The 14,847-nt window shown below is 45.0% G+C and overlaps 1 protein-coding gene across 1 annotated transcript in view; it reads left to right on the top strand.

Annotated features, from left to right (window-relative positions):
* Nucleotides 1–12,099, top strand: part of CFAP418 (cilia and flagella associated protein 418) — a 30,091-nt gene extending 17,992 nt beyond the window's left edge. The window contains exons 5-6 of the mRNA XM_068234883.1: nt 10,391–10,486; nt 11,757–12,099. Of these exons, the coding sequence (XP_068090984.1) occupies nt 10,391–10,486; nt 11,757–11,916 (256 nt within the window). The 3' untranslated portion in view covers nt 11,917–12,099. The remainder of the gene's footprint in view (nt 1–10,390; nt 10,487–11,756) is intronic.
* The last annotated feature ends 2,748 nt before the right edge of the window (nt 12,100–14,847 follow it).

Below are 14,847 nucleotides of genomic sequence, written 5' to 3'. Positions count from 1 at the left end.
AGTACGTACTCTTGGCAGTTTCCTGTCTGTGAACCCTGTTGCATTGTGGGAAATAGCTGTTTACAGCTGTTTCCAACTGCCAAAACTGCCAACATGCAGCAGCTACATCACCTGCCAGCAGTAAATATGTCACGTAATAAATGTCATGTGATAAATGTCAGAATATAAATCAGGGATTTAAAATATTTTACAATGGGCAAACACTGACTAAATCATTTTATACATAATTATTGTAAAAATGAAGCCCATTTTTTATTACATTATTTTCACTCTTTAAGCTATAAAACAGAGCAGAGCTACTGGCCGTTTGAACTTTCCTGCAGTAAATCCTTATCTCAAGCTGTCTCTCACTGTTTCTTGGCTGATTAAGTGCTTCAGAAAACAGGACTGCATTAGACCCAGTTGGTCGAATAGAGATCAATTTGAATAGTCAGCATAGTGCACCGACGGGGTCATATGCATAACTTCCCCAGTGAGCACCCACTGCTGGACAGGATCCCCATCGTATTTGCGTCCTTGCACGCTGCATTGCTGTCACCAATGTATTTAAAGTCTCTGCTTTGCTCATTGACTTACATGTATTCGGTCGCTGTGGAAATCAGATGGTAAGCTACTGGGCTCCATATGCTTTCTTTGCTGTTGCGTTACCCTGCGTGGAGAAAGGGTAACACAATCGGTGATGATCACCGGATGAAATCCGAATAGATTTTATTCGGATTTCATCTAGTTAATTAAATCACCTGTGCGGGTGGGCAAGGGGGGGTTAATCTTACCCATGAGACGTCTTTTTTGATCCGTCCCTCGGCGCCTCCCACGCTGCGTTCCAACCCGCCGTCACGTGATTACAAACACTTCCTCCCTCCGGGTTGAAGGAGGAAGTGAATAGTCACGTGACGGCGGATTCGAACGCAGCGTGGGAGGCGCCGAGGGACGGATCAAAAAAGATGTCTCATGGGTAAGATTAACCAGGGCTGTGGAGTTAATACAAAAATCCACCGACTCCAACTCCTCAGTTTAGGATTCCTCCGACTCCTCTAATTTGCATATTACAATCTTGTTGGCTGAAAGTATGTAACATAAAATTCATCTCTTAACTGCCAACACTTAGGAATTTTACAAGACAACTGAAGTGAGAAGGATATGTAGACTGCCATATTTATTCCCTTTAGACTAAAACTAGTCCTTGGTAAGAGTACTTGTAAAAGGTAAAGACCAGAACAAATAACATCTATCAGGCCGTAGGCAATGCCACTGTGGGTACATGTAAGAGTGACGTGCAGGTACTCTGCAGGGGAATAGGGAGATTCTTCCTCTATTACACATTCTTCATGCACAATCTGAACCAGGTTTATGGGTGAGACAACACCTCTGTGTTCAATGTGCACAGCATTCTCAGTGGATTCCCTGCAGCTCTGTGGTGAGTGCATATGTAGAGTATAGTACTACTGTGTAACAAAGTAAACCTGAGACAGATGAAATTAAAGTTTTATACATACCTGGGGCTTCCTCCAGCCCCTTTCAGGCTAATCAGTCCCTCGCTGTCCTCCTCCGCCACCTGGATCTTCTGCTATGAGTTCAGGTACTTGAGCCAGTCTTGCTTAGTTTGCATGCACACACTCCGCCGCCGGGAGCGTACTACACCTGCGCAGCACTATTGCGCAGGTGCAGAATGTTCCTGGCTGTAGGAGACAGCGATGAATTACCGGGACTCATAGCAGAAGATCCAGGTGGCGGAGGTGAACAGCGAGGGACTGATTAGCCTGAAGGGGGCTGGAGGAAGCCCCAGGTATGTATAACACTTTTCTTTTTTATCCGTCTCAGTTACCCTTTAATTCGTAGTCACCAAACCAAATTTTAACAACATATCAAAATATTTGATTTCATGAGCAAAGAGAGTGCATACATTTGCATAAACCAGCATCAGCGCAGAATTATTTCCATCTCATTGACCATCTCTATTAGTGACAAAGCTACACATCAGGCTTTATTCTTACAGCATAGATGTTATTTACTACAGTGGGTTGCAAAAGTATTCGGCCCCCTTGAAGTTTTCCACATTTTGTCATATTACTGCCACAAACATGAATCAATTTTATTGGAATTCCACATGAAAGACCAACACAAAGTGGTGTACACATGAGAAGTGGAACGAAAATCATACATGATTCCAAACATTTTTTACAAATAAATAACTGCAAAGTGGGGTGTGCATAATTATCCGGCCCTTTGATCTGAGTGCAGTCAGTTGCCAATAGACATTGCCTGATTAGTGCTAATCACTAGAGTGCACCTGTGTGTAATCTAATGTCAGTACAAATACAGCTGCTCTGTGAGGGCCTCAGAGGTTGTCTAAGAGAATATTGGGAGCAACAACACTGTGAAGTCCGAAGAACACACAAGACAGGTCAGGGATAAAGTTATTGAGAAATTTAAAGCAGGCTTAGGCTACAAAAAGATTTCCAAAGCCTTGAACATCCCACGGAGCACTGTTCAAGCGATCATTCAGAAATGGAAGGAGTATGGCACAACTGTAAACCTACCAAGACAAGGCCATCCACCTAAACTCACAGGCCGAACAAGGAGAGCACTGATCAGAAATGCAGTCAAGAGGCCCATGGTGACTCTGGACAAGCTGCAGAGATCTACAGCTCAGGTGGGAGACTCTGTCCATAGGACAACTATTAGTCATGCACTGTACAAAGTTGGCCTTTATGGAAGAGTGGCAAGAAGAAAGGCATTGTTAACTAAAGCTTAAGAAGTCCCGTTTGCAGTTTGCCACAAGCCATGTGGGGGACACAGCAACCATGTGGAAGAAGGTGCTCTGGTCAGATGAGACCAAAATGAAACTTTTTGGCCAAAATGCAAAACGCTATGTGTGGCAGAAAATTAACACTGCACATCACTCTGAACACGCCATCCCCACTGTCAAATATGGTGGTGGCAGCATCATGCTCGGGGGGTGCATCTCTTCAGCAAGGAACAGGGAAGCTGGTCAGAGTTGGTGGAAGGATGGATGGAGCCAAATACAGGGCAAACTTGGAAGAAACCCTCTTGGAGACTGCAAAAGACTTGAGACCAGGGGCGTAGCAATAGGGGTTGCAGAGGTAGCGACCGCATCGGGGCCCTTGGGCCAGAGGGGCCCCGAAGGGCCCTTCCTGAACTACAGTATTAGCTCTCTATTGGTCCTGTGCTCATAATAAACACTTCTATAGATGCTTTGAATAGTGGTCATCATTAACAAACTGTCCCCTTCTCCTTCTTGCACCACTGACACTGTAGCTGCCATTGGCAGATTTTGGTGCACCGTATCAATTGTTATGTATAGAGTGCTTGGGGGGGCCCCACTGTAAAACTTGCATCGGGGCCCACAGCTCCTTAGCTACGCCACTGCTTGAGACTGGGGCAGAGGTTCACCTTCCAGCAGGACAATGACCCTAAACCTAAAGCTAGGGCAACAATGGAATGGTTTAAAACAAAACCTATCCATGTGTTAGAATGGCCAAGTCAAAGTCCATATCTAAATCCAATCGAGAATCTGTGGCAAGATGTGAAAACTGCTGTTCACAAACGCTGTCCATCTAATCTGACTGACCTGGAGCTGTTTTTCAAAGAAGAATGGGCAAGGATTTCAGTCTCTAGATGTGCAAAGCTGGTAGAGACATACCCTAAAAGACTGGCAGCTGTAATTGCAGCAAAAGGTGGTTCTACAAAGTATTGACTCGGGGCTGAATAATTACGCACACCCCACTTTGCAGTTATTTATTTGTAAAAAATGTTTGGAATGATGTATGATTTTCGATCCACTTCTCACATGTACACCACTTTGTATTGGTCTTTCACGTGGAATTCCAATAAAATTGGTGCATGTTTGTGGCAGTAATGTGACAAAATGTGGAAAACTTCAAGGGGGCCTAATACTTTTGCAACCCACTGTATATATAAGAGATTCCTGTGTACACATATATACTGTACAGTCACAATCAGATACCGTATGTATATATGACTTTAAAAATACGGGGACTGCTTTATTGAAGCAGCAGAAGTAACTCATTTTGATTGGTTTATTTCATTTTTGTGGACTAATCAATCAGAATCAGAATCAGAATTTATTATCGCCAAGTACAACCGGTGGATTGTACCCGGAATTGGTTTTGGCACATACAGGGTCGTTGGTGAAGAGACAAGAAATAGCATACAGTTAAGCATGGCACATACATAGGACAGGCATACATAGGACAAAAAAAACATTACAGCTTGTGCGTACAATTAAGCAGAGTGCAGCATCACATGCAGTCAAGCATGGGTCATACGTATAAAATATAAAAGCAAAAATAAAAAGCAAACAGAGCATTACAGCACCCACGTACATTTAACGTAAATACAAACATAGCAAAGCATACATTGATAGCAGGGACAGAAAAGAGTGGGACTGGAGGTGCAGCCTGAGAGCTGATATGAGCGCTGCCATTTTCGGCACTGGACGCTACACAGCGACACGCTCCCAACAAGACAGGTGCACCGATTTGTCCACGAAAGTAGAGAGAAAAGAAAGTAGAGAGAAAGAAACTGAGAAAGCAACTGAGAGAGCTGAGAAAGCTGTGTAAAGTAAAGAGTGTAAAGGAAAAGGAGTGGATAGAAAAAGCGAGAGAGAATGGATAGCTAAAAAGAGGAGAGAGACAGAGAGTCCCCTTTAGGACTGCAGATTGTGTACAGTCCGATAATCAGTGCTCCCAGCCGAACTGAGGGGATCACTGAGAGGGGCCACGCTTAGCATAGTCCTGGCTTGGTGCTCGGTCTGGCTGGTCAGGTCCAGAGTCCATTCGATGATGGTTGGTTGCAGGCACAGGGGACCTGGTGGGTTGATCAGATATGGGCGCAAATTGAGGGCTGGATGTGGGGGAGATCTTCCTGGCAGTGGCCTCATCAAGGGAGGTCAGGCCTGCGGGAGAGCTCAGAGGAGAGGAGCTCCTCCACGTGGGTGGCTTACCAGGCTGGAGTCTGCGAAGGCTGCCTCTGGAGTGGCCAGCAGAGCCACTCTTGCACTGGGGATCTCCTCCACGTGGGTGGCCGAGCGGCGGGTGTTGGAGCGGCCAGCAGTGCTTGGAGGTCACCCCTGGGCCCGGGAGAGCGGACCAGCATCGGTGGGGATGGGCAGAGGCCCCGCAGCAAGCAGCAAGGCAGACCCGGAGAACGTCCCAGCTCCCTCCATCCGCAGCCGCATCTCCCCCCGTCGCAGAGCGCACAGGCTCCGACTGGAGCAGGACAGGATCCGCGGTGGTGCAGCACAGTCCCCATCCCCTCAAAAAGCGGGCGGCGTCTCTTGGTTCCCCCGGCAGCGGCGGTGTGGCCACCCACGTGTGGACACATGAGTGTTGGAAGAGCCACAACGTGCCCCGGCTGGCAGTGGGGCGAGGCGGCCTGTTCCCCGGCAGCAGCGACAACTCAGAGCGGCTGCACTAGCGTCTGACCTCCGGCGATGGAGCGGCCCCATGTGCTGTCCATGCATCCAGCCGAGTGAGGAATGGCTGCATCGATGTTCCTGGCGATCCAGGTTCCGGAGCACAGCGTGCCCAAACTCCCCAGGATGAGGAGAGCAGGGGGGACATCTCTGACCTCCCGGCGCAGGTGAGCCACCAAGGGAAAGGGAGGAAAGAGCCAGAAGAGCCGGAGCCCTGTGTGCCGAGGCGTCCTACTCAGGCGCCATCTTAGATATTAGACTAAGCACAGCTATTACTGTATATATAAATTATTTATGATGACTATTATCTGAGAAATAAAACATTTTATCATATTTTCTATTTTAATTTCAGTTAAAATTCATTAGGAGTCGGAGTCGGTGCATTTTTTCCCCGACTCCGACTCCAGGCACCCAAAATTACTCCGACTCCACGACTCCAACTCCACAGCCCTGAGATTAACCCCTCCTCGCCCACCCGCACAGGTGACTTAATTAACCGGATGAAATCCGAATAAAACCTATTTGGATTTCATCCGGTGATCATCACTGAACACAATGCAAAAAATGTCTAATCGTAAAACCTTCAGGCTGGGAACACACTAGGCAGAAACGCTAGCGTTGCGAAAAATCGCAGCAGAAAACGCACCTAATGCAAGTCAAGCGGGCGCATGAAAAAACGCATATGTTTGCGTTCAGAAAAACGATGGTTTGGTTGCAGATTTTTCCAAAACGCATCAAAAGCGCACATATTGAAAGTCAATGGTGACGCAGAGGTTTTGTTTTAGTGAGCTTTGTATGCATTTTGCATGCGTTTTTATATGCATTTGGTGATGTATTTCCGCAACTTATAGACTTCCTAGTGATTTGCATAAAACGCATTAACCTCGCCGGTTATCCCGAGCGGGGTAACCTGCGCAGGAGGATTTCTCAGGCCCCGCTGGGCGATTTGCATAATTTTTTTTTGTTACATGCAGCTAGCACTTTGCTAGCTGCTTGTAACATTCGATCGCCGCCGTTCGTCGCCGATTCGCCGCGCCGCACCCCCCCCGCCCCAGACCCCTGCGCAGCCTAGCCAGTTAGTGCCAGGCAGCGCTGAGGGGTGGATCGGGATTCCCTGTGACGTCCCGACGTCATCCCGCCCGGTCACCATGGCGACCCGGGAAGCCCTGCAGGAAATCCCGTTCTGAACGGGATTTCCTGCTTACTCTGATCGCCGAAGGCGATCGGAGTGGGTGGGGGGGATGCTGCCACTCAGCGGCTATCTACATGATTTGAAAAAAAAAAAAATTTTTTAAAAGTTCTGCGCTGCCTCCTTGCCGGCGGGAATTAGACCGGCAAGGAGGTTAAAAAAATACATGCAAAACGCATATGCATTTTGTATATGCGCGTTGCAAACGCATTAAACGCACATAAAATGAAAGAAAGACGCATGTGTGGGAAAAACGCAATCGCACTACAAACTCATATGCGGCAAAACGCGACCTTTATCGCACTGCCTAGTGTGTTCCCAGCCCCAGTGTGTGCTGAGCCATCAGGCTCAATCCATTCTTCTGCACAAGTGTACTTGGAGTGCTTCTACCACTCTTCCACACATGGACATAGTTATTATTTCACACACCAGAGTTACAGCTGCCATCACTTCACCTATAGCTCTATCTCTCACTAAAGTTGCTCTTTCATTTCTGTGCTTGTTTGGCTTATGAATTTTCAGGTTTCACCACTTAGTTATTCAATCTAGCCAGGATTCTACCTCATTACGGCCAGCAGGTGGCGGCAGAGCACCACTGATAAATCCGTACACCTTATTGCTTCTGCTATCAAAAATGATTATGTCTGTTTAGTGGCCCAGTGTTCTGAAATAATTATTCTCTGCATGTGCAGATAGCAAATTGTACATTGGTAATGCAATTAGTGACGAATGCATATAGACTGGTAATGAAAGCTATTGTCACATTGTTCACTGGTACTTAGTGAAGTGGCAGCAGCCGTGCCTTTACAGTTAATATGAAACATAAACAATTCCAGCATAGTTAATCAGCTCTGTCAACCTATAGATGGACCTTCTAATGACTGGCTTGCCCTACTGAGCCCAATGTAATTACCAGTCTACACTGACTCGTCTTTTCCTGACTGTTAATTATAAATTGCTCTGCAGTGTCGTGGCTTCTCTATATCACATGTCAGATGATACGAATTAGCATGTGAAACTTTACAAACTTGTAAAACCATGCAAAATATAACTGCTCTTTATTTCCTCTGTTTCTTAGTGTCACTAGAGGGCGGTGTCAGTACCTCTTTCTCCTTTCACTATTTGTGTGCATTATTTAAAGCGGACCCAAACCAAACATTTTTTTAATTAAAAAACATTTTTTTTGCACCACTCTGACACACAGGGTCGGACTGGGCCACAGTAGTACAGTTTTTTTCCCTTGGTGGGCCTAACAATTGCTGGCACTTGACATTTACTTGTCATTGCTCACAATCAAATGATTCCCACCATATCTAGCCTAGTGTGCTATATTTCTATTCTGTATTTATATAGCACTGACATCTTCTGCAGAGTACATAGTACATGTACAGAGTACATAGTCATGTCGCTGACTGTCCTCAGAGGAGCTCACAGTCTAATCAATGTCATATGTATGGTAACTAGGACATTACTTTACATTGAAGGAGGGGACTCTATGCAAAGTTTTGCTGGGCAGCAGTGTCTCTGAATTACAATGCTGCTAAGATTATGTACATTTGGCCCTGTCCATAATACATCATGACCACGCCCACCTTCTGGTGCATGGTCACGCCCTTTTTTCACAGCAATCATGGAATGTGTGGGCCCCAGGTTGAAATTTCTCTGGTGGGCCCTCAGTGTCCCAGTCCGACTCTGCTGACACATACAAAGATAAATAAACACTCCTTCAAGCTATGAGCATTTCAGTGCATGCTTTTCACCCTTCTCTTTTCATTACTAGGGTTATACAGGTGGCAGCCATTACTTCTGAGCTTAGTAGGAGGTTTTAGATCATGGGTGTGTTTGTCATCAGCTACCCTCCCTCACAGGGGCGTTGTCTATGTGAAATCTCTCACAAGCTGAGATCACCTCTTCTGTGACATCATCAGTAGCAGCCTGTGTTTTGTTTTTTATCTCCTCCACCAATCTGCCGGATTCTGTCCCGGCAATATGAAAGCAAGGGAGGGGTTCCTCCAATAAATGTAAAATATTTTATATAGGTCTTCATGTAGCTGAAAAAAGGCTGCTATTTATTATTATAAGTTAGAAAATAGATTGTATTTCTGAAATCTTGAATTTTTAATTTAGGTCCGCTTTAACTGCAGACCTGAACTGAGCTTCTTCTCTGCTCTAAAAGATAAGCAACAGCATAATAACCTTTAGGTCGCATTCACAGTGGGACGTTGCGGTTTAATGCGGCGTTAAAGTTACAACGCGTCTGCGTTTGGAGGTAACGCACTGCAAGCAGTGCGTTGCCATAACGCTACACGTTACAATGCGACACTAAAGTCACACTGTGAACGTCCCATAGGATTATCATTGCAGTGCGGTAAGCTGCGTTATAAGACTTTATAACACAGCTCCGCAACGTCCCACTGTGAATGCGACCTTAAGGGAAAACATTTCTTTGTTACAGCTGATATGAATCTGCAGTGTGTCTACGTCCTGCTTTCATGGAAGTAGACATAGGGTTAACATCCTGTGTTTACAAATTAGCTGCTCCGCTGAGGCAGCCAACTAGCACAGCTGAGAGATCAAATTACAGTGGTGATTAGTCAACGATGAGGGGGAATTAGGCAGGCTAAACTTTCTAAATACATATGAAGTGCATTTCTCTCTGTTTTCCTTTTGTCCTGTGCAAGAGTTCAGGTCCACTTTAAATCAACACTGTTGTGAAAAGAAAATAATCTATGTTCGCATTAAAGCTCTGTGTTTTTATAAATACTGTGACTATTGCTGTAAAGTAATTTTGATAATAAATTCATGAACATTTTTGTCTGTTTACAAATCCTCCTCTCTACCCAAAAATACAACCTCATACAGCTTTTAGATTTTAAAGGCAACCTGAGGTGAGAGAGATATGGACGCTGCCATATCTATTTCCTTTTAAACAATGCAAGTTGCCTGGCTGCCCTGCAGATCCTTCGCCTCTAATGCTTTTAGCCATAGACCCTGAACAAGCATATTCAGATCAAGTGTTTCTGATTGAAATTTGACTGCATAAGCTGCATGCTTGTTTCAGGTGGGTGATTTGGACGCTACTGATGCCAGACAGATCAACAGCAGGACTGCCAAGCAACTGCAACAGAGAACATTGCAGGTTATTACAGGTCCCAAAACAAGATTGTTAGCTTGCTAGTTTGTCTGCAGGCCTTTGTCAGTTCATATATGCCCATATGCATTAAAGGTATTACCCAGCAACACACTGTGCCACATAATAGCGTAATTATGGTGGTGCATGTGCAGTGAGGGCAGAGCTACAGTGTGCAAACTCTTGTGATGATAGGTCACCTAGGGATGCGAGGTATAGACCCTCATTCTCTTACTGCTTTAGCGATCACTTACGGTACCCCGCACAGCAGAAATAAAGTAAGTGCTGGGTGGGACTTGGGTGATCACAAACTGGATTGAAAATGGTTAATATGTTTGGTTTAGTGCACCTTCCATCTCTTTCTGCTTTTGCCAAACCACTGAGGGCACCACAAATGGCAGAGTGAAGACCTCCTTTCAGTTTACAGCTGAGATAGTTGGTCTCCCTGGACACGTAGGAAAGGATTTGGACCAGTGTATAATCTAGATCTCATAGGCACCATATTGTCCCGGCATTTGCAGATCAGTTTTCAGTCATTGCAGATCCTGGCTGGGTTGGCTCTTGTATTTTCTACAAACCGGTGAAGCTATTTTTATTCTTTCCACTCTTTCAGGGCTTGCCCCCAGCTCCGTTGCACCAGCTGTGATTTCAGTGTTCTGATATTTGATGACTACAAATGGGACCCATCCTGTGACTATCTCTTCTTCAGGTATGTTTGCAGCTAAAGACTCTCCCTGGACAAACTTACCTTTGTAGAGGAAATATCATACTTGCCTTCCTTGGCAATCTCCGTCTGGTCCTCAGTCCTCCTCTTTTTTATTATCTTTGGGGCCCCTATTCTTCTTTAATGCAAATGTGAGTCTCAGATAAGTACTATGGTGCCTTCTGGGCATTTTACTGCATCCTCCAGACAGCTTGCTAATATGCAGGCTTACTAACACAGAAAGGCATGTGATCATTCCTAAGCAACAACTGTGTATTTAAATGGTCTGCAGGGAAGACTATAAGCAAAGTTAAAGAACCAGAACCAGAGGGCAGTACCAGATCTAGCATGGCCTGAACCGATTACTGTACTCTGAGACATTCAGTTACACATAACAAGGCAATTACGTGGCATCAGGGCAGTGCTTGCAGCCAGTCTCCACTGCTGTGTGACCTGGGAGCTAACATTACCCGTAGGATGCTCTAAGCTTTACACAGATGTGAGCATTACGGACGGGGTACCACATTCTGGTACACAAATTAGTAAAACAGTAAATAATGGTGTGCAGATTGCAGGGTAGGGATAAATCTAGAAGACGAGTCACTAAGTCCATATGGTAGGGGAGAAGAGCACATGGGGAGGAGGGCTCTGGCAAGTAGGCTTACAATCTAAATCTTCATACTCACCACAAGACCGCAGAAGATGGATCGGGGGAATATGCGGCAACGAACGATCTGATGAACAATCATTCCCCGATCCATCTTCTGCGATTGCGAACATAGAAACAATTGACGGGTGCGAACGCGTCATTGAACTATCACGGTAATGAATGTGGGGGTCAATGGCAATCGGAACGACAGTCCATGATTGGATCTGTCATGGCAGTCGTTCAAAGCTAACTATTATGACGCGCAATCGACCATCATTGAACATCGTTAGACAGATTTTAGTTAAACAAAGTTGCACAATATTGTGAAACATCATTTGTTGTGCAAAATCGTTCATGTAAAAATCGTTTAGCGGGTATGAGGCTTGAGAGTGAAAGGGTACAAGCTAAGGGTATGGGCCCGTTATCTTCTGTGGAAATAGCCCTCTTCTGACATTGCTACCCTGTGCTTGGATTATGGTCTCTATAGAGAAGTTTCTGAATGTAGGGAAGTCTCAATTTCTTGTAATAAGTTAACACATAAGTTAATGACCACATCATCCCGCAGCTGTATAGACTGTTCTGTTGCAATGTCCTTTCTGTTGTGTGATGGGCTGTGTCTTGTTACAGGAACAGTATGCCTGAACATAGTAAACTGCAGTCCAAGATGATCCGGAAGAAGGGTAGTCGAGCCTATGCCTGTCAGTGCAGCTGGAGGTCAGTGCATGAGCTGACAGGGCTCTCCACAGAGCAGCAGCTGAGATGGGTGTGTGCCAAGCACTCTGAATAAAGGCTGGATCTACCGCATCAGTGACTTTACCAGCAACTCCACCAAGAATGCAGAAACCCAGGAGCTGAGTGTACATTCCTGTAGAGAAACTGCAAAAATGTTTGTATCCTAATGGCTTCCCCGCAGGTGTATATGGGGCTGTCTCTCTAGAGAGCTACAGGCTTGCAATGGTAGTTGGATGTACAGAGCATTGGGCTCGATTCAGTAAACGGTGCTAACCCACTTAGCACGCCTAAAGGCTTTGGGCGTGCTAACTAGGGTGCTATGTAGTTAGCACATACAAACTACTTAGCACCGTAGTTAGCACATGCAAACTTAGCACCGGAGTTAGCACATGCAAACTACTTACCACCGTAGTTAGGACATGCAAACTACTACTTAGCACCGTGCTAACTAGGGTGCTAAGCTCCATGGTTAGATACCCCTGGTCTTGCTAATTATGATCTTGTAAAAGATAGAATATTTGGAAATTTAAATTCAATCTGAGCTCTATATATTATGTGACGATCATTATATTATTGTTAACAATACCTCTCATCTTCCACAGTGATAATTGATGCTGAAGCTACTGTTGGAAAAGTTAGGAGGTGCACTGCTACACTGCATATTCTGTCATATGTTCCTTTTCTTTGTTGAATAAAACACTGATTTTTTTTTTTTAAAACTAGGTTGCTAAATAGTTTACATGTGCTAAGTAGTTTGCATGTGCTAACTACTTAGCACGTGCAAAGCATGTTAGCACATGCAAAGTGGCTTTTCCCTGGCGTGCTAACACTTGGCACCCTTTTCTGAATCAAGCTCATTGTCTGATTAGCACTGATCTTCCTTATTTTATAATTGTTTTTGGTTACAATTTAGCACTGTGCTGTATGGGCATGCTGCTTGGCTCCCTGTAACAGGAATTATGCACCCTGTACCTCTCTACCTAACTCATATAAATCTAGTGGATGATCGCACCCTGTACCTCTCTACCTATCTCATATAAATCTAGTGGATGATCGCACCCTGTACCTCTCTACCTAACTCATATAAATCTAGTGGATGATCGCACCCTGTACCTCTACCTAACTCGTATAAATCTAGTGGATGAGTGCCCCCTGTACCTCTCTACCTATCTCATATAAATCTAGTGGATGATCGCACCCTGTACCTCTCTACCTAACTCATATAAATCTAGTGGATGAGCGCCCCCTGTACCTCTCTACCTAACTCGTATAAATCTAGTGGATGAGTGCCCCCTGTACCTCTCTACCTATCTCATATAAATCTAGTGGATGATCGCACCCTGTACCTCTCTACCTAACTCATATAAATCTAGTGGATGAGTGCCCCCTGTACCTCTCTACCTAACTCGTATAAATCTAGTGGATGAGTGCCCCCTGTACCTCTCTACCTATCTCATATAAATCTAGTGGATGATCGCACCCTGTACCTCTCTACCTATCTCATATAAATCTAGTGGATGAGTGCACCCTGTACCTCTCTAACTCATATAAATCTAGTGGATGATCGCACCCTGTACCTCTCTAACTCATATAAATCTAGTGGATGATCGCACCCTGTACCTCTCTACCTATCTCATATAAATCTAGTGGATGATCGCACACTGTACCTCTCTAACTCATATAAATCTAGTGGATGATCGCACCCTGTACCTCTCTACCTAACTCATATAAATCTAGTGGATGATCGCACCCTGTACCTCTCTAACTCATATAAATCTAGTGGATGATCGCACCTTGTACCTCTCTACCTAACTCATATTAATCTAGTGGAAGAGTGCCCCCTGTACCTCTCTACCTAACTCATATAAATCTAGTGGATAAGTGCCCCCTGTACCTCTCTACCTAACTCGTATAAATCTAGTGGATGAGTGCCCCCTGTACCTCTCTACCTAACTCGTATAAATCTAGTGGATGAGTGCCCCCTGTACCTCTCTACCTAACTCGTATAAATCTAGTGGATCAGTGCCCCCTGTACCTCTCTACCTAACTCATATAAATCTAGTGGATGAGTGCCCCCTGTACCTCTCTACCTAACTCTTATAAATCTAGTGGATGAGCGCCCCCTGTACCTCTCTACCTAACTCTTATAAATCTAGTGGATGAGCGCCCCCTGTACCTCTCTACCTAACTCATATAAATCTAGTGGATGAGTGCCCCCTGTACCTCTCTACCTAACTCTTATAAATCTAGTGGATGAGTGCACCCTGTACCTCTCTATCTAACTCATATAAATCTAGTGGATGAGTGCCCCCTGTACCTCTCTACCTAACTCTTATAAATCTAGTGGATGAGTGCACCCTGTACCTCTCTATCTAACTCATATAAATCTAGTGGATGAATGCCCCCTGTACCTCTCTACCTAACTCTTATAAATCTAGTGGATGATCGCACCCTGTACCTCTCTACCTAACTCATATAAATCTAGTGGATGATCGCACACTGTACCTCTCTAACTCATATAAATCTAGTGGATGATCGCACCCTGTACCTCTACCTAACTCGTATAAATCTAGTGGATGAGTGCCCCCTGTACCTCTCTACCTATCTCATATAAATCTAGTGGATGATCGCACGCTGTACCTCTCTAACTCATATAAATCTAGTGGATGATCGCACCCTGTACCTCTCTACCTAACTCTTATAAATCTAGTGGATGATCGCACCCTGTACCTCTCTAACTCATATAAATCTAGTGGATGATCGCACCCTGTACCTCTTTACCTAACTCATATAAATCTAGTGGATGAGTGCCCCCTGTACCTCTCTACCTAACTCATATAAATCTAGTGGATGAGCGCCCCCTGTACCTCTCTACCTAACTCTTATAAATCTAGTGGATGAGCGCCCCCTGTACCTCTCTACCTAACTCTTATAAATCTAGTGGATGAGCGCCCCCTGTACCTCTCTACCTAACTCATATAAATCT

This window comes from Hyperolius riggenbachi, chromosome 5, assembly GCF_040937935.1.
Source record: "Hyperolius riggenbachi isolate aHypRig1 chromosome 5, aHypRig1.pri, whole genome shotgun sequence".
NCBI classification, from domain to species: domain Eukaryota; kingdom Metazoa; phylum Chordata; class Amphibia; order Anura; family Hyperoliidae; genus Hyperolius; species Hyperolius riggenbachi.
Note: the sequence above shows the minus strand (reverse complement) of the source record. Positions and strands in the feature narration are given on the sequence as shown.